We start from the raw sequence: 26,483 nt of genomic DNA, 5'->3' as shown, positions 1-26,483 counted from the left end.
ATTTGATTACACTTAAATTAAGGAGTTTTGTTTCATGAAAGACTCCTTGGACAAACTTGACAGTTGATGGAATAGGAGAAGCTGTCTGTCATGTCTAAAGCCAACAAGAGATCGATATCTAGAATAAATGGAGATCTGCAAATCAACAGAAAGTAGGCAGCAAAGCCAAAGAAAATAGCCAAAGAAAATAGCAGAGCCACTAAAAGGAACGTGATCATGTCCTTTGCAGGGACATGGGTGGAGCTGGAAGCCGTTAGCCTCGGCAAACTCACACAGGAACAGAAAACCAGTGAGACCGCATGGTCTCACTCATAAGCGGGAGCTGAACAATGAGAACACATGGTCACATGGCTGGGATCAACACACACTGGTGCCTGTTGAGCGGGGTGCTGGGGAGGGAGACTACCAGGAAGAATAGCTAAGGGATACTGGGCTTAATACCTGGGTGATGGGATGATCTGTACAGCAAACCATCATGGCACACGCTTACCTATGTAACAAACCTGCACATCCTGCACATGTACCCCAGAACTTCAAATAAAAGTTGAAGGAGGGCCAGGCGCGGTGGCTCACGCCTGTAATCCCAGCTTTGGGAAGCCGAGGCGTGCGGATCACCTAAGGTCAGGAGTCCGAGACCAGCCCGGCCAACATGGTGAAACCCTGTCTCTACTAAAAATACAAAAATCAGCCAGATGTGGCGTGCACCTATAATTCCACCTACTCGGGAGGCTGAAGCAGGAGAATTGCTTGAACTCGAGAGGCGGAGGTTGCAGTGAGCCGCCGAGATCGCGCCACTGCACTCCAGCCTGGGCCACAGCGTGAGCCTACGTAATAAAATAAAGTAAATAAAATAAAATAATAAAATAAAATAACACAACAACAAAAAAAAGCCATTTCCTCTCCTCTAAGCGGCCTCCACCCCTCTCCCCTGCCCTGCGAAGCGGGTGTGCAAGCTCCGGGATCGCAGCGGTCTTAGGGAATTTCCCCCCGCGATGTCCCGGCGCGCCAGTAGCTGTGCACACTTCGCTGCGGTCCTCTTCCTGCTGTCGGTTTACTCCCTAGGCCCCGCTGGGGACCTGGGGAAGAGGGAAAGGCTTCCCCGGCCAGCTGCGCGGCGACTCCGGGGGCTCCAGGGCGCCCCTCTGCGGCCGACGCCCGGGGTGCAGCGGCCGCCGGGGCTGGGGCCGGCGGGAGCCCGCGGGACCCTCCAGAAGAGCGGCCGGCGCCGTGACTCAGCACTGGGGCGGGGCGGAGTGGGGTGGGACCACCCTTATAAGGCTCGGAGGCCGCGAGGCCTGCGCTGGAGTTTCGCCGTCGCAGTCTGCGCCACCAGTGAGTCCGCGCGTCTCGCGTCCCCGGGGATGCGGCTCAGAGCTCCCAGCATGGGGCCAACCCGCAGCATCAGGCCCGGGCTCCCGGCAGGGCCCCTCGCCCACATGGAGACCCGGGACGGGGTCCCAGGGGACCCAGGACGTCCGCAGTGCCGTTAGCGGCTCTCAGGGGGCCCGGAGCGCCTCGGGCAGGGATGGGACTCCGGGGGCGGGGAGGGGGGCAGGCTGCGCGCACCGCGCCTTGGCATCCTCCCCCAGGCTCCAGCAAACTTTTCTTTGTTCGCTGCAGTGCCGCCCTACACCGTGGTCTATTTCCCAGTTCGAGGTAGGAGCATGTGTCTGGCAGGGAAGGGAGGCAGGGGCTGGGGCTGCAGCCCACAGCCCCTCGCCAACCCGGCGAGATCCGAACCCCCTTATCCCTCCGTCGTGTGGCTTTTACCCCGGGCCTCCTTCCTGTTCCCCGCCTCTCCCGCCATGCCTGCTCCCCGCCCCAGTGTTGTGTTAAGTCTTCGGAGGAAGCTCTGTTTCCCTGTTCCCTCCCTGCACTCCTGACCCCTCCCCGGGTTGCTGCGAGGCGGAGTCGGCCCGGTCCCCACATCTCGTACTTCTCCCTCCCCGCAGGCCGCTGCGCGGCCCTGCGCATGCTGCTGGCAGACCAGGGCCAGAGCTGGAAGGAGGAGGTGGTGTCCATGGAGACGTGGCAGGAGGGCTCACTCAAAGCCTCCTGCGTAAGTGACCATGCCCGGGCAAGGGGAGGGGGTGCTGGGCCTTAGGGGGCTGTGACTAGGATCGGGGGACGCCCAAGCTCAGTGCCCCTCCCTGAGCCATGCCTCCCCCAACAGCTATACGGGCAGCTCCCCAAGTTCCAGGACGGAGACCTCACCCTGTACCAGTCCAATACCATCCTGCGTCACCTGGGCCGCACCCTTGGTGAGTCTTGAACCTCCAAGTCCAGGGCAGGGATGGGCAAGCCTCTGCCCCCGGAGCCCTTTTATTTAAATCAGCTGCCCCGCAGCCCTCTGGAGTGGAGGAAACTGAGACCCACTGAGGTTATGTAGCTTGCCCAAGGTCAAGCCTGGGTGCCTGCAATCCTTGCCCTGTGCCAGGCTGCCTCTCAGGTGTCAGGTGAGCTCTGAGCACCTGCTGTGTGGCAGTCTCTCATCCTTCCACGCACATCCTCTTCCCCTCCTCCCAGTCTGGGGCTCACAGACAGCCCCCTGGTTGGCCCATCCCCAGTGATTGTGTGTTGATCAGGCGCCCAGTCACGCGGCCTGCTCCCCCCCACCCAACCCCAGGGCTCTATGGGAAGGACCAGCGGGAGGCAGCCCTGGTGGACATGGTGAATGACGGCGTGGAGGACCTCCGCTGCAAATACCTCTCCCTCATCTACACCAACTATGTGAGCATCTGCACCAGGGTTGGGCACTGGGGGCCGAACAAAGAAAGGAGCTTCTTGTGCCCTCACCCCCCCACCCCTCAGGTGGCTCGGGCTGACCCCTCCTTGGGTCAGGGTGCAGGGGCTGGGTCAGCTCTGGGCCAGGGGCCCAGGGGCCTGGGACAAGACACAACCTGCACCCTTATTGCCTGGGACATCAACCAGCCAAGTAACGGGTCATGGGGGAGACTGCAAGGACAGAGACCTCTAGCAACTGGTGGTTTCTGATCTCCTGGGGTGGCGAGGGCTTCCTGGAGTTGCCAGAGGTGGAGGAGGATTTGTCACCAGTTTCTGGATGGAGGTGCTGGCACTTTTAGCTGAGGAAAGTATGCAGACACAGAGCACATTTGGGGACCTGGGACCAGTTTAGCAGAGGCAGCGTGTGTGTGTGCGCGCGTGTGTGTGCACGTGTGTGCGCGCGTGTGTGTGCACGTGTGTGCGCGCGTGTGTGCGCGCGTGTGTGTGCACGTGTGTGCGTGTGTATGTACGCTTGCATGTGTGTCAGGGGTGGGTAAGGAGATAGAGATGGGCGGGCAGTAGGCCCAGGTCCCGAAGGCCTTGAACCCACTGGTTTGGAGTCTCCTAAGGGCAATGGGGGCCATTGAGAAGTCTGAACAGGGCTGTGTCTGAATGTGAGGTCTAGAAGGATCCTCCGGAGAAGCCAGCTCTAAAGCTTTTGCAATCATCTGGTGAGAGATCCCAGCAAGGATGGACAGGCAGAATGGAATAGAGATGAATTGGCAGCTGAAGTGGACAGGATTTGGTACTAGCCTGGTTGTGGGGAGCAAGCAGAGCAGAATCTGGGACTCTGGTGTCTGGCCTGGGGCAGACAGAAGGGGGTGTCTCAGGGGCTGGGAGGGATGAGAGTAGGAGGATGATACATGGTCGTGTCTGGCAGGAGGCGGGCAAGGATGACTATGTGAAGGCATTGCCCGGGCAACTGAAGCCTTTTGAGACCCTGCTGTCCCAGAACCAGGGAGGCAAGACCTTCATTGTGGGAGACCAGGTGAGCATCTGGCCCCATCCTGTTCCTTCCTCGCCACCCTCTGCTTCCACATGGACACAGGTGTGAGCCATTTGTTTAGCAAAGCAGGGCAGACCTATGGGATGGGCTTAGGCCCTCTGCCCGCAATTCCCCTAGCCTGCTTCCGCCAGCTGAGTCCCTGGCCCCCCTGCCCTGCAGATCTCCTTCGCTGACTACAACCTGCTGGATTTGCTGCTGATCCATGAGGTCCTGGCCCCCGGCTGCCTGGATGCGTTCCCCCTGCTCTCAGCGTATGTGGCACGCCTCAGCGCCCGGCCCAAGCTCAAGGCCTTCCTGGCCTCCCCTGAGCACGTGAACCTCCCCATCAATGGCAACGGGAAACAGTGAGGGTTGGGGGGACTCTGAGCGGGAGGCAGGGGCTGTTTGCCTTCCTTTCCCCAGGACCAATAAAATTTCTAAGAGAGCTGCTATGAGCACTGTGTTTCCTGGGAAGGGGCTTAGGGGTTCTCAGCTCTCAGCTTCGAGGTCGGCGGGAGAGCAGAGCAGAGGACTAGAAAACGGTTCCTCTAGCACAGTCGATGGATTCCTGGAGCCCTCAGCCTGGCTGTGTTTACTGAACCTCACAAACTGGAAGAGGAAGAAAAAAAAGAGAGAGAGAAACAAAGAGAAATAACCATGGTCACTGTCCTGGAGCACCACACGGTGTATAGAGAAGGAGAAAAGTCTCTTAGAAACATGCTTTCTAGGCACAGCAGGCGCCTGTCAGATGGACAGACTGCAGGACAGGGAAATGAGGGATTCTGGGAAGGAGGGATGTGAGGAGTTCCCTGTCCTGGGAGATTAGCTGAGTAGCTCCGAGTAGCCCAGGTTGGTGGGAGGGTCATTCTGCTTGGTTGGGGGCTCTCCTGGCTTCCTGCTGACTTGTGAGTTTTGGTGCATCCTAGGCAAGCAATGACACTACTGTATTAGGATTCTCCAGAGAAGCTAAGCCAGTACACTCAGATACTAATACAGTATCTGTATTAGTACTGTAGGGCAGGCAAAATTTTCTCTCTGTCCTTTTAGGGTTTTTTGGCTGGGCCTGAGAACTAAAGACATGAGCAAGAGAAAAGCATTCAAATTTATCTAGGCTGGGCATGGTAGCTCATGCCTGTAATCCCAGCACTTTGGGAGACTGAGGCAGGTGAATCACTTGAGGTCAGGAGTTCAAGACCAGCCTGACCAACATGGTGAAACCCCATCTCTACTAAAAATACAAAAAGTAGCCAGGCATGGTGGCGGGTACCTGTAGTCCCAGCTACTTGGGAGGCTGAGGCAGGAGAATCGCTCTCTCTCTCTCCTGCCACCTTGTAAAGATGTGCCTGCTTCCCCTTCACCTTCCACCCTGATTGTAAGTTTCCTGAGGCTTCCCAGTCATGCTTCCTGTTAAGCCTGCAAAGCTGTGAGTCAGTTAAACCTCTTTTCTTCATAAATTACTCAGTCTCTGATAGTTCTTTATAGCAGTGTGAGAATGGACTAATACACTGTTTTGTTTTGTTTTTGAGATGGAGTCTCACTCTGGTGCCTAGGCTGGAGTACAGTGGTGTAATCTCTGCTCACTGTAACCTCTGCCTCTCAGGCTCAAGCAATTCTCCTGCCTCAGCCCCCTGAGTAGCTGGGATTACAGGTGCCCATGACCATTCCCGGCTAATTTTTGTATTTTTAGTAGAGATGGGCTTTCATCATGTTGGCCAGGCTGGTTTCAGACTTTTAACCTCAGGTGATCCACTCGCCTTGGGCTCCCAAAGTGCTGGGATTACAGGCGTGAGCCACCACACCCAGCCTAATACACTATATTAATCAGAAACTGCCAACTAACCTCTAACTTGGGACTTTTCACTCTAACCAGTCAAAATTGTTTTGTCTGGCTTCCGCAAATACATGATTAAGTTTCACTTCCCCTCTAATAGAAGCACTAGCTGCTTTGGTCTGGTGCTATCTTAATTCATGTGTCACTGAATGCTCAAATAAACTGTTTAAAATGTAAATGGGCTTAAGTTTATCTTTTAGCAGATCTGATGTTAGAAGTGGGATCCTTCAGAAGGACATCAGAAGGATCTGAAGGATTTCTCCCCATCCCGGGCCCAACGATGGCCTCCAGGAGCAATGAGCAAACAGGTGTAGGCATTTCACTGAGCCCCCTGCATGCTGCTTCCCACAGCATATTTGAAGGTCATCACTGGTAAGTCCCACTCAGATACTGTTTAGTCCCTTCTCACACTGCTATAAAGAACTACCTGAGACTGGGTAATTTATAAAGAAAAGAGGCTAAGCCAGGTGTGGTGGCTCATACCTGTAATCCCAACACTTTGGTTTTTTTTTTGGTTGTTGTTGTTGTTTGAATCAGAGTCTCACTCTGTCGCCCAGGCTGGAGTGCAGTGGCACGATCTCAGCTCACTGCAACCTCCACTTTCTGGGTTCAAGTGATTCTCCTGCCTCTGCCTCCCAAGTAGCTAGGATTACAGGCACATGCCCCCACGCCTGGCTAATTTTTGTATTTTTAGTAGAGACAGGGTTTCACCATGTTGGCCTGGCTGGTGTCAAAACTCCTGATCTCAGGTGATCCACTTGCCTCAGCCTCTCAAAGTGCTGGGATTACAGGCATAAGCCACTGCACCCGGCCAATCCCAGCACTTCGGGAGGCCGAGGCGAGCAGATCACTTGAGGTCAGGAGTTGGAGACCGGCCTGGCCAACATGGTGAAACTAAAAATACAAAAAAAATTAGCTGGGCATGGTGGCACGTGCCCGTAATCACAGCTACTCGGGAGGCTGAGGTAGGAGAATCCCTTGAACCCGGGAGGCAGAGGCTGCAGTGAGCTGAGATCACGCCTCTGCACTCCAGCCTGGGTGATAGAGGCTTGATTGACTCACAGTTCTGCATGGCTGGGGAGGCCTCAGGAAACTTACAATCGTGGCAGAAGGTGAATGGGAAGCAAGGCACGTCTTACATGGTGGCAGGGGAGGTAAGGGGGGAAGTTCCACACCCTTTTATACCAACAGAGCACGTGAGAACTCACTGTCACGAGAACAGCAAGGGGGAAATTCGTCCCCATGATCCAACCACCTCCCACTAAGTCCCTCCCTCAACACGTGGAGATTACAATTCAAGATAAGATCTGGGTGGGGACACAGCCAAACCATATCACATACAAACTCCAGAACTTAAATTGAGTTCTCTGAGTTTAGCTGATCTGGACTGGGTTTGGAAGTTGTGATAGAAGTTTAATGAATCCTGTAGGGAGGCTTCAGGTATCTGACTGGGTCAGACAGAAACAGAAATGGTTTTAGTGAAAGACCTCTAATAGGTAAGGTTCCAGGAAAACAAACAATTCTGGGCTCATTTAAATCCGGGGGGTCTGGGACTCCATCGCAGGACTTGTGCTCTTCTAGAGAAATGAGTGAATCTTACCAAAAATAATTTAGAATTTTGGTGGCCACAGTGGGGAAGTTTTAACCTGAATAAAACTGCTCATCTCCAGACTGCATTGGAAAAAAAGAGGGGGGATCCCAAATACCCCAGAAATAATGGGATGTCTTTTTGGTTGGCAAGCCAGACGGTTCTAAGTTCCCCATCTTTCTCACTAGCCTCCTCTGCCTCCTCTGAATCTGCTGACTTCTTTGCTTGGTTACTTTCCCACCTTGACGATGCAATGAAAAAAAACCCAGCTAGATAAGTTATACAAGTTAGGCTGTCAAATCAACCATGTCTGCTTCTTTAGCCTTATGCCATGGTTAAAATCTTAAGCTCAGAGCAATAATGAAAGGTATCCCTGTCCGGCATAGAAAATGCTTTGTCTGCCCTATTTGTTAATGGGTTCCACCCTGACCTCAGTAATCTAGTTACACATATGTTGATAGGACCTGAGGAAGCTCAAAATTGGATGCAAGAGGCAGAATGGTATTGCTCTGAGGACAATATCCAAGGTCCACAAGCCCCTACTTGGTCCATATATAGGCCAGAAAAAACACAAACTCTTGGCTGGGCGCAGTGGCTCACGCCTGTAATCCCAGCACTTTGGGAGGCCGAGGCGGGCAGATCACGAGACCAGGAGATCAAGACCATCCTGGCTAACATGGTGAAACCCCGTCTCTACTAAAAATACAAAAAAATTAGCCAGGTGTGGTGGCGCACACCTGTAGTCCCAGCTACTCGGGAGGCTGAGGCAGGAGAATGGCGTGAACCCTGGAGGTGGAGCTTACAGTGAGCCGAGATCGCACCACTGCACTCCAGCCTGGGCGACAGTGCGAGACTCCGTCTCAGAAAAAAAAAAAAAGACTTTTGAGATCGCGCCACTGCACTCCAGCCTGGGTGACAGAGCAAGACTCCGTCTCAAAAAAAAAAAATTAATGCCTGATAGCATTTTAATTTATCAGTTAGTCTGGAAACTACATGAGAAGAAAGAACAAAATACCCTTAAACAACTACCCCTGGGCAGGGAGACTCATTTTCATGTCTCTCCGGGCCTGATAACATTTTGCACAGCTCGCATTCCTCACACTGCTCTAAGCTACTTTTCTTTCTCATTTCCCCCTTTTGATAGATATTTTTCTCTTCTGAAAGCATTGATGATCGACATTTCATTTATATGTATGATTTTTGTTCACTGTCACATAAGATTCAGGAATCAACGTTTTAGATGCAAATTTGTCCCATGTCACTGGGAAGGCGTATTCCCAGGTCATCTGTCCTACTTCAGAGGGAAAGAGGAGAGGTACCTATGATTTAAGAATTTAGTGAAGGTGCCAGGCACGGTGGCTCATGCCTGTAATCCCAGTACTTTGGGAGGCCGAGGCAGGTGGATCACCTGAAGTCAGGAGTTTGAGACCAGCCCGGCCAACATGGTGAAACCCATCTCTACTAAAAATACAAACATTACCTGGGCGTGGTGGTGCACTCCTGTAATCCCAGCTACTTGGGAGGCTGAGGCAGGAGAATCGCTTGAACCTGGGAAGCAGAGGTTGCAGTGAGCCAAGGTCGCACCATTGCACTCCAGCCTGGGCGACAAGAGCGAGACTTTCTTTCAAAAAAAAAAAGAATTTAGTGAAGTCTCAAGGCCAAATTGATTGGAAACACAGAGGGACAAAGCAATGGGAACTCAGTTGAGCCCTCCTCTTACAAAGGAGCCGTGACATGTGAGAGCATTTCTAAACATCTAGCTATCATGATTTTATTTTTTGTTGTTGACTTAAGACATCTAGAAATGCAAAGCATAATCAATTTAAGAATAAAAAGTACTGGCTGGGAACGGTGGCTCCTGCCTGTAATCCTAGCACTTTGGGAGGCCAAGGTGGGCGGATCACCTGAGGTTAGGAGTTCGAGACCAGCCTGGCCAACATGGTGAAACCTGTCTCTACTAAAAACACAAAAATTAGCCAGGTGTGGTGGCAGATGCCTGTAATCCCAGCTACTCAGGAGGCCGAGGCAGGAGAATCGCTTGAACCCTGGAGGCGGAGGTTGCAGTGAGCTGAGATGGCGCCACTGCACTCCAGCCTAGGCGACAAGAGTGAAACTGTATCAAAAAAAAAAAAAAGAATAAAAAATATGATGCAAATAAAGACAGTTATTAACAAAACAAGTTGAAATCCAGATCTGAAAAGTGTTCTTATTTGTGAAGGTAACGAATCAAATAGATCATGTAATGGGTTTGGCTTTTTGACAGCTTGCAGCCGTTCAGCCTTTTGAGTGATCCTTCCAAACCAAGTTTCCACTTCTCATCCAGGTTTGAAGAACAAGGTGACTGGTTGTGGTCAGCTTCGGTGGGAGATCTCTGGTGATGAAAGATGTCCACTCAGCTGGGGCTCCCTTTTTAAAGTGAAAAAAATGTGAATCCATGAGTCAATGCCCCTGATGTTAGCTGCACAAGGACTGGTTGACAATACGTGACATGATCCCTTCCAACATGGTTGGAGGGAGTACTTTATCTGATGATGTTTCCAATAAACAAAATCTCCAGGTTGGAAGCTGTGATCGTTGATGTCTGTCTCCAGGGAGATTGCTTTTTAAAAGAATTCTTCATTAATTAAAACATTTTTTTAAGTGAGAAGCTTTATAAGGCCCTGGCAATCATGAAGTATAGCATTTTTAAGAAGAGCTGGCTCATAGACTTCTGAATTCAGGCACATGGCCTTCCTGTTATTTCAAAGAAAGAAAGCTGATGTTGTTGAAATGGGGTAGAGTGTGAATTAAGCAATACCAATGGAAGACTCTTAGGCCAGAGAAGTTTCAAGTTTCTATAAGCTTGGCCGGGCACGGTGGCTCACGCGTGTAATCCCAGCACTTTGGGAGGCCGAGGCAGACGGATCACCTGAGGCCAGGAGTTCGAGACCAGCCTGGCCAACATGGTGAAACCCGTCTCTACTAAAAAGTACAAAAATTAGCTGGGCATGGTGGTGGGTGCCTGTAGTCCCAGCTACTCAGGAGGCTGCGGCAGGAGAATTGCTTGAACCTGGGAGGCGGAGGTTGCAGTGAGCTGAGATCGCGCCACTGCACTCTAGCCTGAGCGACAAGAGGGAGACTGTCTCAAAAAAAAAAAAAAAAAAAGTTTCTATAAGCTTTGCCAATTTGATTTTTATTATTTGTGCATTTCACAAGTCTGGAAGACTGAGGGTGGTATGGACAATGGAAATGTTGAAAAATCAGCCATACGTTACAAATAAACTGAATTATTTGACCAGCGAAATGGGTTCCTTAGTTTCCATGAAGATTGGAGGGAGCTCTCCAAGAAGGAATAGGGCAAGATTTAAAGTAGTCATGGTCAAAGATGCAATCGACAAAGAAACTTGGTCATTTTATTTTTCTGTGGCCTACTAAACGGGAGGGGTTCCCTTGTCCCCCTCTCAGGGCGTGTGATGGGGGAGTGGCTCGCTTCTTCAGTGCCCCGCTGCTCAGACCTGCAGGGGAGCACACAGATGGGAAGGTTGTGGGGCTCCAACCCACGGCAGCATCTAGGGGTGGATGTTTACAGCTCCTGAAGCCCCAGTGGGCATGTGTTACAGGGTGCTCTTTTAGTTTTGCCATCTATAGGCAGCTTGTGTTAACCAGAAGCTCAATTAGACCCTCTGCTTTGTCACAAGGACAGAGGGATTTCTGTATCCCAGGTTCTTGCCTTGGTGTACTGGAAGAATAGGATCACACCTGGGCTTGGAGAATGAGTGCAAGGTTTTATTGAGTGGAGGTAACTCTCAGCAGTTGGAGGAAGCCAGAAGGGCATGGAGTGGAAAGGTTTTCCCCTGGAGTCAGGCTGCTCAGCAGCCCGGGCTCTCCTTTGACCGCCCGGCCAAACTCTGCCTCGTTCTGCAGGTGGATGGCCTGCCGGCATGCTGGCGTCTGTCGTGTGCTCTTCCACCAGCGTGCTCCCTTCTGTGGAGGATCCATCAGAGAGGTGGGAAAAACTATAGGGAAAGGACGCAAACCTTCTGAAAGGTGGGAAGGTTCTGCAGAGCCCTGGGGGAGAAGAACTGAAGGCAGCTGTTCTATAACCCTGAGGCAGAGGGCAAGGAGTAGGTACAAGGGAGTATGGAGGGATTTTTGTTAAATAGGCTTGTTTACTTATGTTGACTAGGAACTGACCTTTGATCATCTATAACCACCTATGATCATGTTTCAGGGAACATGAGTTTCCCTGAAAGGGGAACAATAAATATTAATTACCTACAGATTGTGTTGGCTCCAGGTTTTCGACATTGTGCCTGCACTGAATAAAAGCAAAGCAGCTCCAGCTTCTTACACTAGAGCCAGGCAGTCACCTAGCTGCTCTTACACTGCATAGCTGTGTCTGGGTACTCATTTCGTCTGTCGGCCAGGGTCTGCGGGACAGACCTGGCACCCCTCAATGACCTCCCAATGTCCAGCCACTTGTGTCTTCTTCTGCCAATGTGTTCCTCTCCACGTCCAGCTGCTTGCGTGTCTGCTTGCTAGGGTCTCTAATTTTTGTACTTTTTAGTAGAGACGGGTTTCATCATGTTGGCCAGGCTGGTCTCGAACTCCTGGCCTCAGGTGATCCGTCTGCCTCGGCCTCCCAAAGTGCTGGGATTACAGGCGTGAGCCACCGTGCCCGGCCAAGGATAGGGGTGTGGTGGGCCAGGGTGCTTTTGGGAAATGCAATATTTAGGCAGAAAAACAAAAATGCCTTTCTTCACCCAGGTCCACGGGCACAGGCCCGGGGGTGGAGCCCCAGCCAGGGACTACACATTCCTCTACCCAGCACTTCCCTGTCCCTCTTCCGTATCACTATAATTCAACATGATACTTACAATAATGACTGATAATATATACCAACACATATCAGATTTTTAGGAATCTCATACATTTTGGAACACATATTAATAACACATTTCACAAATATAACTCAAAGAAAGTTAAATGTCGTTTCTTTTTTGACAATGCTTGCTGTGTAATTTTTACATGCCAAATAATACCAAGTTCTCTTGAAATTACATGGGTTTTTTTTTTCTTTTTCAAATGTTGAAAAGTTAGTTTGAGGTCAAAACGGCTTAATTTAGAATTTGAATTTTCATTTTTGGAAGTTTGTCAAATACCAAAGCTTTAAAACACTTGATATTAAAATAGAAAAGGTTTAAAAGACTTGTTCAAAATAGAATCATGGGGAACTTCAAAATAATAGTCATTCATTTAGCCAAAGTGATAATTGAAAGATTTCAGAAAAGCTGGGTGTGGTGACTCACACCTGTAATCCCAGCACTTTGGGAAACCAAGGTGGGAGGATCACCTGAAGTCAGGAGTTCGAGACCAGCCTGGCCAACATGGTGAAACGCTGTCTCCCCTAAAAATACAAAATTAGTTGGGCATGGTGGCAGGTACCTGTAATCCCCACTACTCAGGAGGCTAAGGCAGGAGAATCGCTTGAACACGGTGGGGTGGAGGTTGCATTGAGCCAAGTTCACACCATTGCACTCTAGCCTGGGCAAAAAGAGCGAAACTCTATCTAAAAAAAAAAAAGATTTCAGAAAGCAAAAACCTTTATTGTTTGATAGAGAGGAGACTCAGTTTTCCAAACAATCAAAAGACCTAATGAAGGAAGCATAAGGCAAACTCTCTCCTCTTTTTTTATTTTTTTCACTTTGCAGTTTACTCAAAACGCAAACAAAAATCTTTTACTATCTCTTATTACTACTACATGAAAATCTTGTTTAAAAGAGAAAACTAAATTCTACCTTTACATTAGTGTATTATTAATGCTACAGCTAATTATAATAATTATCATAAAATCTTGCAAACAGATCCATCTAATCTCAATCACTTTTGACCACTACTCAAGATAAAGTTTCTATATACCTTTCATACTCTCTTACAATATTTTTCTTTTTCTTTTTTCTTTTCTTTTTTTTTTTTTTTTTGAGATGGAGTCTCGCTCTGTCACCCAGGCTAGAGTGCAGTGGCACAACCTCTACTCACTGCAACCTCCATCTCCCGGGTTCAAGCGATTCTCCTGCCTCAGCCTCTGAAGTAGCTGGGACTACAGGCACCCGCCACCATGCTCAGCCAATTTTTGTATTTTTAGTAGAGACAGGGTTTCACCATATTGGCCAGGCTGGTCTTGAACTCCTGACCTTGTGCTCTGCCCACCTCGGCCTCCCAAAGTGCTGGGATTACAGGTGTGAGCCACCATGCCTGGCCACAGTGTTTTTCATTGTCTTTCTTTCTCCAGCTTTGTTTATTCATTTGGCTTTATCTATTTCATATATATGATATGATAATGATAAATACACACACAGATGCATATATATACACACACATACACGAACATATATAATCATATATATTTCTTAATGGAATATATATATATAATTTTAGAGATGGGGTATTGCTCTATTGTCCAGGCTGAAGTGCAGTGGCAAAATCAGAGCTCCTGGGCTCAAGTAATCCTCCTGCCTCAGCCTCCTGAATAGCTGAGACTACAGGTATGAACCACCATGCCCAGCTAATTTAAAAAAAAAATTTATCAGGCCAGACATGGTGGCTCATGCCTGTAATCCCAGCACTTCAGGAGGCTGAGGCAGGTGGATCACTTGAGCTCAGGAGTTTGAGACCAGCCTGAGCAACATGCTGAAACCTCGTTTCTACAAAAAATACAAAAGTTAGCCAGGTGTGGTGGCACAGGCCTGTAGTCCTAGCTAGTTAGGGGGCTGAGGTGGGAGGATTGCTTGAGCCCAAATTCTTTTTGGCTTCTCCAATTTAAGTGTCTCCCACTTTTCTGACTTGTAATCATTAAGAACAAGGATTGCTTTGTTCCTAAAGCCCTACAAGCAGGATATGGACAACTGGATTAAACTTCAGATAAAACCCCTCATGCCTGATGTAGGAGTTTGCTGAAATGCCTTCTGCCATAAACAGAGATATTAAAACCACAAATCAGGAAAATATGCTTCGAGCTTCAATCTAGGAATCTTGATTAACTGACCCCTGGACTCAGAGACTAAATTTATAATTTGTTCTGGTTATCTCCCTGAGTGAGAACCGAGCCCATTCAACCCAGATTCATATGTTTGCAAGGTGTCCTTGAAAAGGAGAGAGAGAGAGAGAGAGAGAGAGAACAAGGTGAAGACACACTTGTTCCTGGCTGCCCAGGCCTGGAAGTGACACACTTCATTGCCCCATTTGGATGCAAGGAGACTGAGAAACAGTTTAGCTCTTTGTCTGAGAAGGGGAAATGAATTTGTGATATCTAGCTAGTCTCTATCACATACAACCAACCCATGCTTTAAAAATGAAAAATAAAATAAAATAAAAAATAAAACAAATCCATGGCTATCCTGGAACTCAGTATGTACCAGCAGTGGTATCATAAATAAGTTTGAAAAGAAGAGTTATTTAGATAGCATTAGTGAAACTGATTCCACCTATTAAGAAAAATTACTGGATCCTTACCTCACACCATATACAATAAAGTCTAAACAGATCAGTGGTTCTTGATAGGAGGCAATGTTGTCACCCAGAGGATATTTGGTAATATCTGGAGACATTTTTGTTGTCCCAACTTGTGGGGTGCTATTGACACCTAGGGATGCTGCTCAACATCCTCCAATGCACAGGGCAGCTAGCAAATAAAGCCCCAAATGGCCATAGTGTCAAGGTTGAGAAGTCCTGCATTAGGGTTCACCTACACGTGAGAGAGAAAAATAAAATACTAACAGAAAAAAATAATTAAAGAAGGTTTCTTATGACCTTCGGCTAGGGATAGATTTCTTAAACAAGGCCCCTAAATGAATGAATTTAACTATATCAAAACAAAAGATTTCTCTTTTTAAATTTTTAATGGATACATTGTACTTGTACATATTTATGGAGTACAATTTGGTGGTTCCATATACATATATGTGTTTTATAATGATCAAATTAGGTAGGCTGGGCATAGTGGCTCACATCTAGCATCCCAGAACTTTGGGAGGCCCAGGCAGAAGAATTGTTTGAGCCCAGGAGTTCAAGGTCCCCCTGGGCAACATTATGAGACCCCATCTCTATAAAAAATTTAAAAATTAGTGGGGTATGGTGGTTCCTGCCTGTGGTCCCAGCTACTTTGAAGCTGAGGCAGGAGGATTGCTTGAGCCCAAGAGGTCAAGGCTGTAGTGAGCTATATTCTCATCACTGCACTCCAGCCTGGGTAATAGAGATCCTCTCAAAAACAAACAAATTAGGATATTTAGTGTGACCATCACCCATGCATTTATCTGAAGTTTTCTCTTGTAGAATGACCATTATTGTTTATCAGATTATCAGATAGATGATAAAGGAAATATTTGCAACATTTGACAGGAAGAGGGAGGACCTGTGGTTTTTAATGGTGGAGCTGGGATTCCCACTAATCCTTCAGAATACCCCAAAAGCTACAAAGACCATGAAAAACCAAAATACACATTCCATCTAAATACACACTTTATCTCTTATGAAAGTAGGAGACTCCCAGCATTTTGGGAGGCTGAGACAGGCGGATCACCTGAGGTCAGGAGATCAAGACCAGCCTGGCCAACATGGTGAAATCCTGTCTCTATTAAAAATACAAAAATTAGCCGGTCCCAGTGGCATGCACCTGTAATCCCAGCTACTCGGGAAGCAGAGGCATGAGAATCACTTGAACCTGGGAGGAGGAGGTTGCAGTGAGCCAAGATCGTGCCACTGTACTCCAGCCTGGGCAACAAAGCGAGACTTTGTCTCAAAAAAAAAAAAAAAAAAAAAGGAAGAAAGAAAGAAAGTAGGAGACATCTCGAGTGACTACAATTAAGAGCATCTATGCACCAAATAACATATCTGGGCACCTATACAACAAAAGCTCACAGGTAGACAAGGACTCTGGCAGTTTTAAACAATAGATTTCAAACTCTGCCATAGGAAAGCAGAGAGGCACCACCCTTCAACTGCTCTTGGGACATTTACTATAATAATTATGTATTATGCCTTAAAGGAAGTTTTAGAACAATCCAGGGATTAAGAGTGGTGGGGAGACGGAGAGAAATAGTACAGAGGACAGTCTTTCATTATGAGGCAATAAAACGAAAAATAACAAAACCAGGAAGCAAAATCCCCCTAACACCTGTACATTTACAAATCTTCCCTAAAATGACTCCTGTCAAAGAAGAAATCAAAACCAAAATTGCAGAACACCTAGCGAATGATGATAAAGATGCACTATATGTAAGAACTATTGGTCTACTTGACTGGATTGCTATGGCTTTAGAATCAGTCTTGCTATCTGCCGGGGCAAAACCCACCACCCACCCCATCTTCTTCAGAATTGTCTTGGCTATTCTTGGCCCTTTGTTGTTCTATATACATTTTGGTTTCAGCTTTCCCACTTCCATGAAAAGCCTTGGTGGGATTTTGATGGGAATTTGCAGTGAATTTATAGATTAATTTAAAAAGATGTGACACTTTTATGATATTAAGTCATCCACCTTGTGAAAGCGCTGTGAACCAGCCTGGCTCCCCCATCCTCCCAGCAGCTGAGGGGCTGACTGGCGGGGACTGACGATAATGGAAGGAAGCCATAAATACTGGCCATGGCCTCATGACTGGCTGCAGCCACAGAGGTCCCCTTCAATGTGCTTTGTGGCTTTGAGTTTTGCATACAGGGAGGAAATTGTCTTTGCAAGGTGCAAAGTGGCCCCAGGAGGAAGAAAATGTAATAGAAGACAACTGCTCAACCTGTTTCTGATCATAAAAACTCAAGTCTTTTTCTTTTTCTTTTTGCTGGTTTATAAGATGAGGCCTGACATTTCTAAAACCTGAACCACTGAGGAATGAGGAAGACGAGTTTCACATTTCTCACAGCTTAGAAGGGGCGTTGAAGGGGTGCGTAAGCTTTTCCTGGTGTCTGTCATCCCGGATAGCCATCAAGGACTATAAGGAGTGGAAAAGAAGAGACTAGAGCTTTTGTGTTAAGGGACAAGAGCTTTTGTGTTATTAAGGGACAAAGGGGGTGTAGGCAAGACTTCAGGTGACAACAGAGGGATGGGCAAAGGACCAATGCAGAAACAATCATTACCTAGACCTGATCTTCTGGGTTTCCGGATGTGAGTTTGCAGCAGGGAGGCTCCAGCAGGACTGAACCCAGGGGACTGATACCAGTACCTGGGTCTGTGCATGCCCAAGACCTCCCTGGTCCTCCGTGATGGAAACTGCAGACCGTGTCTAACGCGTCAGGATGGTATATGCCAAAGAGGGACCCTGAGACACTGGCAGAGTGATGGAGAGTGGCCACACCAGGACGATGGCGCGGAGGGTTTTCCATGGCCCCCGAGCTGGGCCAGCAGGGAGAGAGGCCTGGGCCTGATGCGTCATTCATTGAGCTGCTTGCCTTAAATATGTTCACCTCATCCTTTGCGTGCCCCACCGGCCGTGACTGATTGACTTTACTCTTTCCAGTTTAAATTCATGGGAAAAAAAAAGATTTCCAGTTCAAGACAGCAGGATACAACCTGAAACCCACTATGTCTTTGTCAAACACATCAAGACCAGAGAATAAAAACTAGAAAAACTTTTTTTTTCCAGACAGAGTCTCGCTCTGTCACCCAGGCTGGAGTGCAATGGCACGATCTCGGCCCACTGCAATCTCTGCCTCCCGGGTTCAATCAATTCTCCTGCCTCAGCCTCCTGAGTAGCTGGGATTACAGGCACCTGCCGCCATGCCCAGTTAATTTTTTGTATTTTTAGCAGAGACGGGGTTTTACCATGTTAGCCAGGATGGTCTCGAATTCCTGGCCTCAAGTGATCCACCCACCTCGGCCTCCTAAAGTGTCAGGATTACAGGCGTGAGCCACTGCACCTGGCCTGTATTTCCTATTTAGCATTCTTTCCCTGTATTTCTTCTTTACTCTGTTTTCTTGTCTTCAGTTGAATTGAGTTTTTTTGTGCTAATCTCTTCTCCCCTACTATTGGAAGTAACACATTTTACTTTTATTTTTAGTGATTACTCTTAAATTTTTATATCATACCTAAATTTCATGTCCAAGCAAAAGCTAATTAATATCTCTATCCCCCTTCCTGAATATGAAGTGAAAACAAAAACAGAGTATATGTCCAGGCGCAGTGGCTCACGCCTGTAATCCCAACTCTTTGGGAGGCCGAGATGGGCGGATCACCTGAGGTCAGGAGTTCGAGACCAGCCTGGCCAACATGGAGAAACCCCGTCTCTACTAAAAAAAAAAATAGCCGGGCGTGGTGGCGCGTGAGTGAGCCGAGAGTTCACGAGTTCGAGAAAAAGTAACAATTTGGCCAGGTTCGGTGGCTTATGCCTGTTATCCCAGCACTTTGGGAAGCCGACGTGGGTGGATCACTTGAGGCCAGGAATTAGAGACCAGCCTGGCTAACATGGCAAAACTCCATCTCTACTAAAAACACAAAAATTAGCCGAGTGTCGTGGCACACACCTGTAATCCCAGCTACTAAGGAGGCTGAGGCACGAGAATCGCTTGAACCCAAGTGGTGGAGGTTGCAATGAGCCAAGATCGCACCACTGCACTCCAGCCTGGGTGACAGAGCAAGACTCTGTCTCAAAAAAATTAATAAAATAAAATAAAACAGAAAAATTAACAATTCATCAAGAAAACTTTCTTTATAAGTGATCAAAATTGGCTCAAGGAAATAGATAAATAACCATAAAAGAAATGGAGGCCAGGCGCGGTGGCTCACGCCTATAATCACAGCACTTTGTGAGGCTGAGGCAGGTGGATCATGAGGTCAGGAAATCGAGACCATCCTGGCTAACACGGTGAAACCCTGTCTCTACCAAAAATACAAAATATTAGCGGGTGTGGTGGCATGTGCCTGTAGTCCCAGCTACTCAGGAGGCTGAGGGAGAATTGCTTGAACCCAGGAGGCGGAGGTTTCAGTGAGCCAAGATCGCACCACTGCACTCCAGCCTGGGTGACAGAGCAAGACTCCATCTCAAAAAAAAAAAAAAAAACAGAAAAGGAAAAAGAAAAAGAAATGGAGATAGTGTTTCAATCACCCCTAAGCAGAGGTCCCAGCTCCAGATAGCTTTACAATAAGTTATAGTCATGCTTCAGGAAATAGATAATTTTTCACCTGAGCAAACTCTTCCAATATGTGGAAAAAGACGGGAAGTGGCCCACCTCATTTTAAGGGGCCAGCATAATCTTGTAGCAAAACTGAACAAGATCCCGCGGAGAAAGTAAAACTAGAGGCTACCCTCTCTTGTGAGCACTGGTGTAGAAACTGAAGAAAATGTTAGCAAAACAAATGCAGCAGGACAATGAAATCATATTACATCATGACCAATTGGGGTTTATACCCAGAATAAGAAAAAATAAGAATAGCAAGCACTTACATGGAGATTAAAACATGTAATCGTCATGACACCACCTTGAGACAGAGAGAAGTCAAGAAAGTTGCTCCATGACACGCAGCTGATTCAGTGGAAGAATCCAAAATTAAGTCCAGAGAGGCCTCCTTCTGTGTTCTCAGCCACTGTGCTCTGCTGCCCCGTTAGGTCAACAAATTAGAAAAATGATTGATGTGATTAACCACAGATTAAAGAAGAAAAACAACACCATCTCAGATGCAGAAAAAGCCTTCCATGAAACTGAGCACACCTTCATGATAGACCTGTGCTCTCAAAGGGAGTTTTCATAACATAATCGTGGTCTCTGCCAAAAGCCTCAGCAAACCTCATACTTACTGGTTGCTATGACAACTGTCACACATACTAATTGTTTTAAGATAAATAGGCCAGAGTTCTCAGCATGTTTTAACTTTCATGCCCCATAGGAGGAGAGGCCTGCTTCCAAGATGCCCCTGAGCAACCAGGCAAGCCACACCCAGATCGGTTAGGGCAAATGGAATTTTATTGCCCTGAACTACAATTACCTACAACTCAGTATTGTTTTTTTGAGACGGAGTCTTGCTCTGTCACCAGCCTGTGGTGCAGTGGTGCAATCTCGGCTCACTGCAACCTCCTACTCCCTGGTTCAAGCGATTCTCCTGCCTCAGCCTCCCGAGTAGCTGAGACTACAGGCACGCGCCACCACGCCCAGGTAATTTTTGTATTTTTAGTAGAGACGGGGTTTCCCCCATGTTGGCCAGGCTGGTCTCAATCTCCTGACCTCGTGATCCGCCCGCCTCGGCCTCCCAAAGTGCTGAGATTACAGGCATGAGCCATCATGCCCAGCCTACACACCCAGTTTTTAAGCAAGCCATTTGGAAGCTAAAGGTACTTTCTTAAGAATGCAGTGGGTGTCATGAAAGAAACCTCTGGGTGATTGGGGAAGAAGACATAGCAGAAGAGGACAGTACAAGATGTCAGAGGCTAGGTATGGTGGCTTACGCCTGTAATCCCAGCACTTTGGGAGGCCAAGGCAGGTGGATCACCTGAGGTCAGGAGTTCGAGACCAGCCTGACCAATATGATGAAACCCTGTCTCTACCAAAAATACAAAATTAGCTGGATATAGTGGTGTGCACCTGTAATCCCAGCTACTTGGGAGGGTGGAAAAAAAAGATGTCAGAGAAGAGAGTAAGCTAGAGACTGGTGAATGTTTCCAACTGCCAGCTTTATCTAATAAGGTTTAAGGTGTTATTGTTGAGAATTTTATCTCCCTTTGCACCTGGATCGACAGTTCTTTTCTGCAGCCACTCTGTCTTTACTTTATTTTTCACAAGTAGCTACTACTAATTAGGGGGAATATAATCAGAAACCCACACACAGGAATTCTGTTTCTGAGCATCCAGCGGAAAACTTCTGGCCTAAGGCATTTGATATGAAAAGATAAAAAAAAATTAACAAATAGAACTGAGGACCTTAATATTGTCAACAAAAAGAATCAAACTCTGTACAATATTTGAAGAGATGTATTCTTTTTTTTTTGGACAGAGTTTTGCTCTGTTGCACAGGCTGGAGTGCAATGGCGTGATCTCGGCCCACTGCAACCTCCGCCTCCGGGTTCAAGCAATTCTCATGCCTCGGCCTCCCCAGTAGCTGAGGTTACAGGCATGCACCACCACGCCTGGCTAATTTTTTGTATTTTTAGTAGAGATGGGGTTTCACCATGTTGGCCAGGCTGGTCTTGAACTCTTGACCTCAGGAGATCTGCCTGCCTCAGCTTCCCAAAGGGCTGGGATTACAGGCGTGAGCCACTGTGCACAGCCGATATTTATTCTACGTTGAATATGAGTGACTGGTGGTCTGTGACACAGCCCCCAGGAGATCCTGAGAACATGTGCCCAAGGTGGTTGGGCCACATGTTCTTAATTTTATACATTTTAGGGAGACATAAGACATCAATCGAGACATGTAAGATTCCAGACAATAGGCAGCAGGTTGGGGGCTGCTTCCAGGTAGTAGGTGGATTCAAAGATTTTTCTGATTGGCAATCAGTTGAAAGAGTGATCAACAGAAAGGAATGTCTAGGTTACAAAGGGGTTGTGGAGACCAAGGTTTTATCACGCAGATAAAGCCTCCAGGTAGCAGGCTTCGGAGAGAATAGATCATCAATGTTCCTTGTCAGATGTCTAAGAGTCTGTTCTATCAGTAATTCCGAAAGACAGGAGTGTGTAATGAGGCATGTCCGGCTCCCCTTTTCATCATGGCCTGAACTAGCTTTTCAGGTTAACTTTGGAAAGCCCTTGCTGAGAGGAGGGGTCTACTTGGATGGGTGGGGGGCTTAGAATTTTCCTTTTGGTTTATAATATCAAACCTTTACACATTCCCATTAAAGTCACACCACAGATAAGGAAGCTTGCTGTCACCACTATTCAGCCTTATCCTGAAGTTTTTAGTTGGTGCAATAATGAAAAGAAACGAGACACCTGATATTACAAAGGAAGAGACACTATCCTTACTATTTCTCAACAGTGTGATCACCAGCAGAGAAAACAGAAAAGCAGGCCGGGCGCAGTGGCTCAGGCCTGTAGTCTCAGCACTTTGGGAGGCTGAGGTGGGAGAATCACCTGAGCCTGGGAGGGCAAGGCTGTGGTCAGCTGTGATCATGCCACTGTACTCCAACCTATGTGATGGAGTGAGACCCTATCTCGAAAAACAACAACTACAGCAAGAACAAAACAAGAAAAGCTTGAAAGGATACAATTTTATTTATTTTATTTTTTACTTCCCACACTACACTGATGTAGCCTTTTAAAAATCATTTATTTAGTTAGTTTTTTTGTTTTGCTTTTGAGACAGGGTCTCGCTCTCTTACCCCAGCTGGAGCGCAGTGGTGCTATCATGGCTCACTGCAGTCTCACCTTCCCCAGCTCAAACCATCTTCCCGCCTTAGCATCCCAAGGAGCTGGGATTATATGTGTGCACCACCATGGCTGGCTAAGTTTTTACTTTTTTTTTTTTTGTAGAGATGGGGTCTCACTCTGTTGCCAGGGCTGGTCTTGTACTCCTGGACTCAAGCAATCCTCCTGCCTCAGCCTCCCAAAGTGCTGGGGTTACAGGCGTGAGCTGCCACACCTGGCCTGAATAAACTTTTATAATAGCAGAGTCCATTAAGTGATCCAGATACAATATCAATAAAGGTAAATCGATAGTATTCCATTCACAAGCAACAACCTATTAGAAATGTAATCAGAAAAGAGATTACAAAAACATAAAACCACAAAATATCACATAAAATTCCTGCACTAAAAAATTATAGAATTAAAAAATAATTCTAAGTCTTTAGTGAAGGAGCTAAAAGATCTGAAACAATGGGAGTGACCACATTCCTGGGTGGGAAGATGCATGATTGTAAAGACATGGTGTTTCTCTGAATTCATTTAGAATTCTGGGCACTAAGTTAAACACTCTTGGGACCCTTGCTGTGTGTCAGGCATGGCTCTGAGCACTTTACAAGCACCTCATTTACTTTCTCAGTAACTCTAACCATCACTCCTTTAGGGTATATGTTATCCTCATTTTCCACTTGAGGAAACTGAGGCAGGGGTCATAAAATCTCATTGGTAGGAAGTGGCAGAAGCAGGATTTTGAATCCAAGCCCTTAACCTTGAAGCTTTGGCATCACTTGCAGATAATCATGTTTCTAAATCTATTTGTGCCAACATAGACTAATCTCAAAAACATTGTGTTGAATGAAAAAAGCAAGGTGTAGACTCATCACATCAAAATACTAGGCTGGGTGCAGCAGCTCACGCCTGTATTCCCAGTACTTTGGGAGGCAAAGACTAGAGGATCGCTTAAGCCCAGGAGTTCGAGACCAGCCTGGGCAACATAGAGAGCCCTTGTATATACAAATTTTAAAAAACTAGCCCGGTATGGTTTCCCACACCTTTGGCTCCAGCTACTCAGGAGGGTGAGGCGGGAGGATCACTTGAGGCTGGGAGGTCAAGGCTGCAGTGAGCCCAGATCATGCCACTGCACTCCAGCCTGGGTGACAGAGCGAGACCTGTCTCAAACCAAACATACAAAACGCCATTACTACAAATAAAAAGCACCAAACGCTCATATTTTTCTGTGGGTAAATATATGCACAAGTAAAATAATTTTTTAAAAGGATTGGAAGATGATATCAGATTCAACAGCATTTGGCTCTAAGATGGTAGGAGGGGACTTTACAGTTCTTTTGTAAAGGTCTAAATTTTTTTTTTTTTTTTTTTTGAGACAGAGTCTCGCTCTGTCGCCCAGGCTGGAGTACAGTGGCGTGATCTCAGCTCACTGCAAGCTGTGCCTCCCGGGTTCACGCCATTCTCCTTCCTCAGCCTCCCGAGTAGATGGGACTACAGGCGCCCGCCACCATGCCCGGCTAATTTTTTATATTTTTAGTAGAGACGGGCTTTCACCGTGTTAGTCAGGATGGTCTCCATCTCCTGACCTCGTGATCCGCCTGCCTTGGCCTCCCAAAGTGCTGGGATTACACGCGTGAGTCACTGCGCCCTGCCTGTAAGGGTCTAAATTTTTAAGAACCAATATATTAATATGCTACTGTGAAGTGTTTTAAAATCAGCTAGAAAACAGGCTGGGCACAGTGGCTCACGCCTATAATCCCAGTACTTTGGGAGGCTGAGGTGGGTGGATCACCTGAGGTCAGGAGTTCGAGACCAGCCTGGTCAACATGGTGAAACTCTGTCTCTACTAAAAATACAAAAATTAGCCAGGTGTGGTGGTGTGCACCTGTAATCCCAGCTACTTGGGAGGCTGAGGCAGGAGAATCGCTTGAACCCAGGAGGCGGAGGTTGCAGCAAGCTGATTGCACCACTACACTCTGGCCTGGGTGGCAAGAGCAAGACTCCATCTCAATAAATAAATATGAAAAAAAAAATCACCTAGAAACAGTAACAGGTATTATCAGGATGGTCATAATATGTTATTACTTTCTTCTTGCTTTTTTGGTATTTCTTCAATTTCAAACACAGGAAAAAATTGATGTTTTTCATTTTTCAAATATAATATTTGATTACAATATTGAGTAAGTCCCTCCTTTGAGAAGCTCTGTGCTGGGGGTTGGGGAAGATCTGATCGTGTCTTACTCACACTGGGCCTGACAATAAGTGCTCAAGATAGTTGTATGGGTTTGTTGTAGGACCAACAGGTTTGTATGCCCATATGTATGCAGTAACAGACCAATTACACTGAGATAGCAGGGTTTGCAGCAGAGAAAGAGTTTAATGACTGCAGGGCACCAAGTTTGGAGATGGGAGGAGACCTTCAAATCCATCTCCCCAAGGAGTTTTGGGCTGGGTTTTTTAAGGAGATTGTGGAGGGCAAGGGGCTGGAAATTTGGGATTGTTGATTGCCTGAGCAAGGGGCATGAAATAATTGGGATTGGAAACCGCATTCTTTGGTGAGCCAGCTCCTCATGGGGACCAGCTGAGTCAGTAGTTTTATCAGCATGCAGGACCTGAAGGAATATTTCAAAAGGAAAATTTAACATTTCATGTTCAAGTTGTTATTTATACAGCAGTTAAGGGCAGCTATAATCTAGGGTCTTTGTGACTCCGGGACAACAGGCACCAACCAGCCATGAGGAAGCAGGTCAGAGAGCCGCTGACCTCATGATGAATGCTGAGTGTGCTGCAGGCTTGGTTTATTTTCATCTTTCCCCCCTACTTCTTCCCTAATTGGTTTTATAAAGTTTATAGGGACAGTTGTAGGGTGGTTGCAGAAAGCTTCCTGGGGGAGGTGACGTCCAAAGGGCTCCTAGGAGGAGTAAGGGCCAAGCTGGGAGGAAGACAGATCCTCTGGTGCAGATCCAGCTTGTATGGGCAAAACCAAAAGAGCTGGAACTGGGGAGGTTGACAGGTGGCAGCACAAAGGACCTTGAGTGCCAGGCCAAAGGGTCTTGAGCTTTGTTCTGAGGGCAGTGGGGAACCACAAAAACTCTCAGGCAGGAAAGGGGCAAAACGGGTCTGAGATTTATAATAATCCCACTGTTCCATGTTTGCAGAGAAGGGACTGGAGGAGCCAAGATATGAGGGTGGGAGGCCCCAAGGATACATTGTTAATTTCAGGTGAGAGATGACAGGGCCACAGCCATCTATCACAGTGCAGGGAATGTTTGGAAGGTAAAGTTGACCAGATAGACACAGTGGATGTGGGGCCAGTAGGACAGGGAGGAGCCCTTGATACCTCTTGGCTTGTGGCCTGGAGGCTGGCTGGGGAGGTTGATACACAGAGTGACACAGGATGGGATGGGTGCTGAGGAGGTGAGAGCCAGGACCTGAGACGCTGCAGAGAAGGCTCCTGGGAGATGACGTTGGAGTGGATCTCCTTCTTTGCTTGACGAGCCTGGCAAGTAGGTGCTCCAGTGGGTGGGGACCAGTGGGGGATTATTTGTTATTAGGAGACCTCAGGCCGAGTTCTGGCAGTTGTGTCATCCTGGGCAGGCCACTCAGCAATGCTGATACCCTGCTTCTGAAAACAGGGCTCATCATTCCTGAGGCTGGAGTTTTGGAGGATTAAGGAGGTAACACATGGCAAGTGCTTGGCCCAGAGCCTGGCACTGAATGAACAGAGGCTCCTTCCCTCACTCTCCGTTTTCCATCCCCCCCATGCCCAGCATCTCCTGTCCCCAGCATCCCCAACCTGCCTCTCCCTCAGCCTGTATTCCTTTGACCCAGTTAGAGAGAGATGAGAAAGGAATCCACCCGCTGGCTCTGACCTGCCCCCCTTCTTTTGCCCCAAAGGGAGGGATCCAAGGACTCAGGTCTGAGCCTGGATTAGCTGTGTAATCCCCAGCTTTGCCTAGGCAACCTCTTTCCCTGACCAAGAGAGGGGGTCTG

At 47.6% G+C, this 26,483-nt stretch overlaps 2 protein-coding genes across 2 annotated transcripts; one reads left to right on the top strand and one right to left on the bottom strand.

Moving 5' to 3' along the window:
* Positions 1 to 1,299: 1,299 nt before the first annotated feature.
* GSTP1 (glutathione S-transferase pi 1) lies at positions 1,300 to 4,214 on the top strand. Its single transcript, NM_001133999.1, is given in 7 exon segments — positions 1,300 to 1,332; positions 1,621 to 1,656; positions 1,953 to 2,059; positions 2,174 to 2,261; positions 2,627 to 2,730; positions 3,665 to 3,772; positions 3,950 to 4,214. Coding segments are annotated over 7 exon segments (633 nt in total). The 5' UTR covers positions 1,300 to 1,331; the 3' UTR covers positions 4,139 to 4,214.
* A 21,091-nt stretch (positions 4,215 to 25,305) lies between these two features.
* On the bottom strand, positions 25,306 to 26,244 carry LOC100455678 (uncharacterized protein NDUFV1-DT-like). The gene is given in 2 exon segments (XM_009246077.4): positions 25,306 to 25,414; positions 25,416 to 26,244. Coding segments are annotated over 2 exon segments (816 nt in total). The 5' UTR covers positions 26,136 to 26,244; the 3' UTR covers positions 25,306 to 25,318.
* Positions 26,245 to 26,483: the final 239 nt, after the last annotated feature.

This window comes from Pongo abelii, chromosome 9, assembly GCF_028885655.2.
Source record: "Pongo abelii isolate AG06213 chromosome 9, NHGRI_mPonAbe1-v2.0_pri, whole genome shotgun sequence".
NCBI classification, from domain to species: Eukaryota; Metazoa; Chordata; class Mammalia; order Primates; family Hominidae; genus Pongo; species Pongo abelii.
This window is presented reverse-complemented; position numbering and strand designations above follow the sequence as displayed.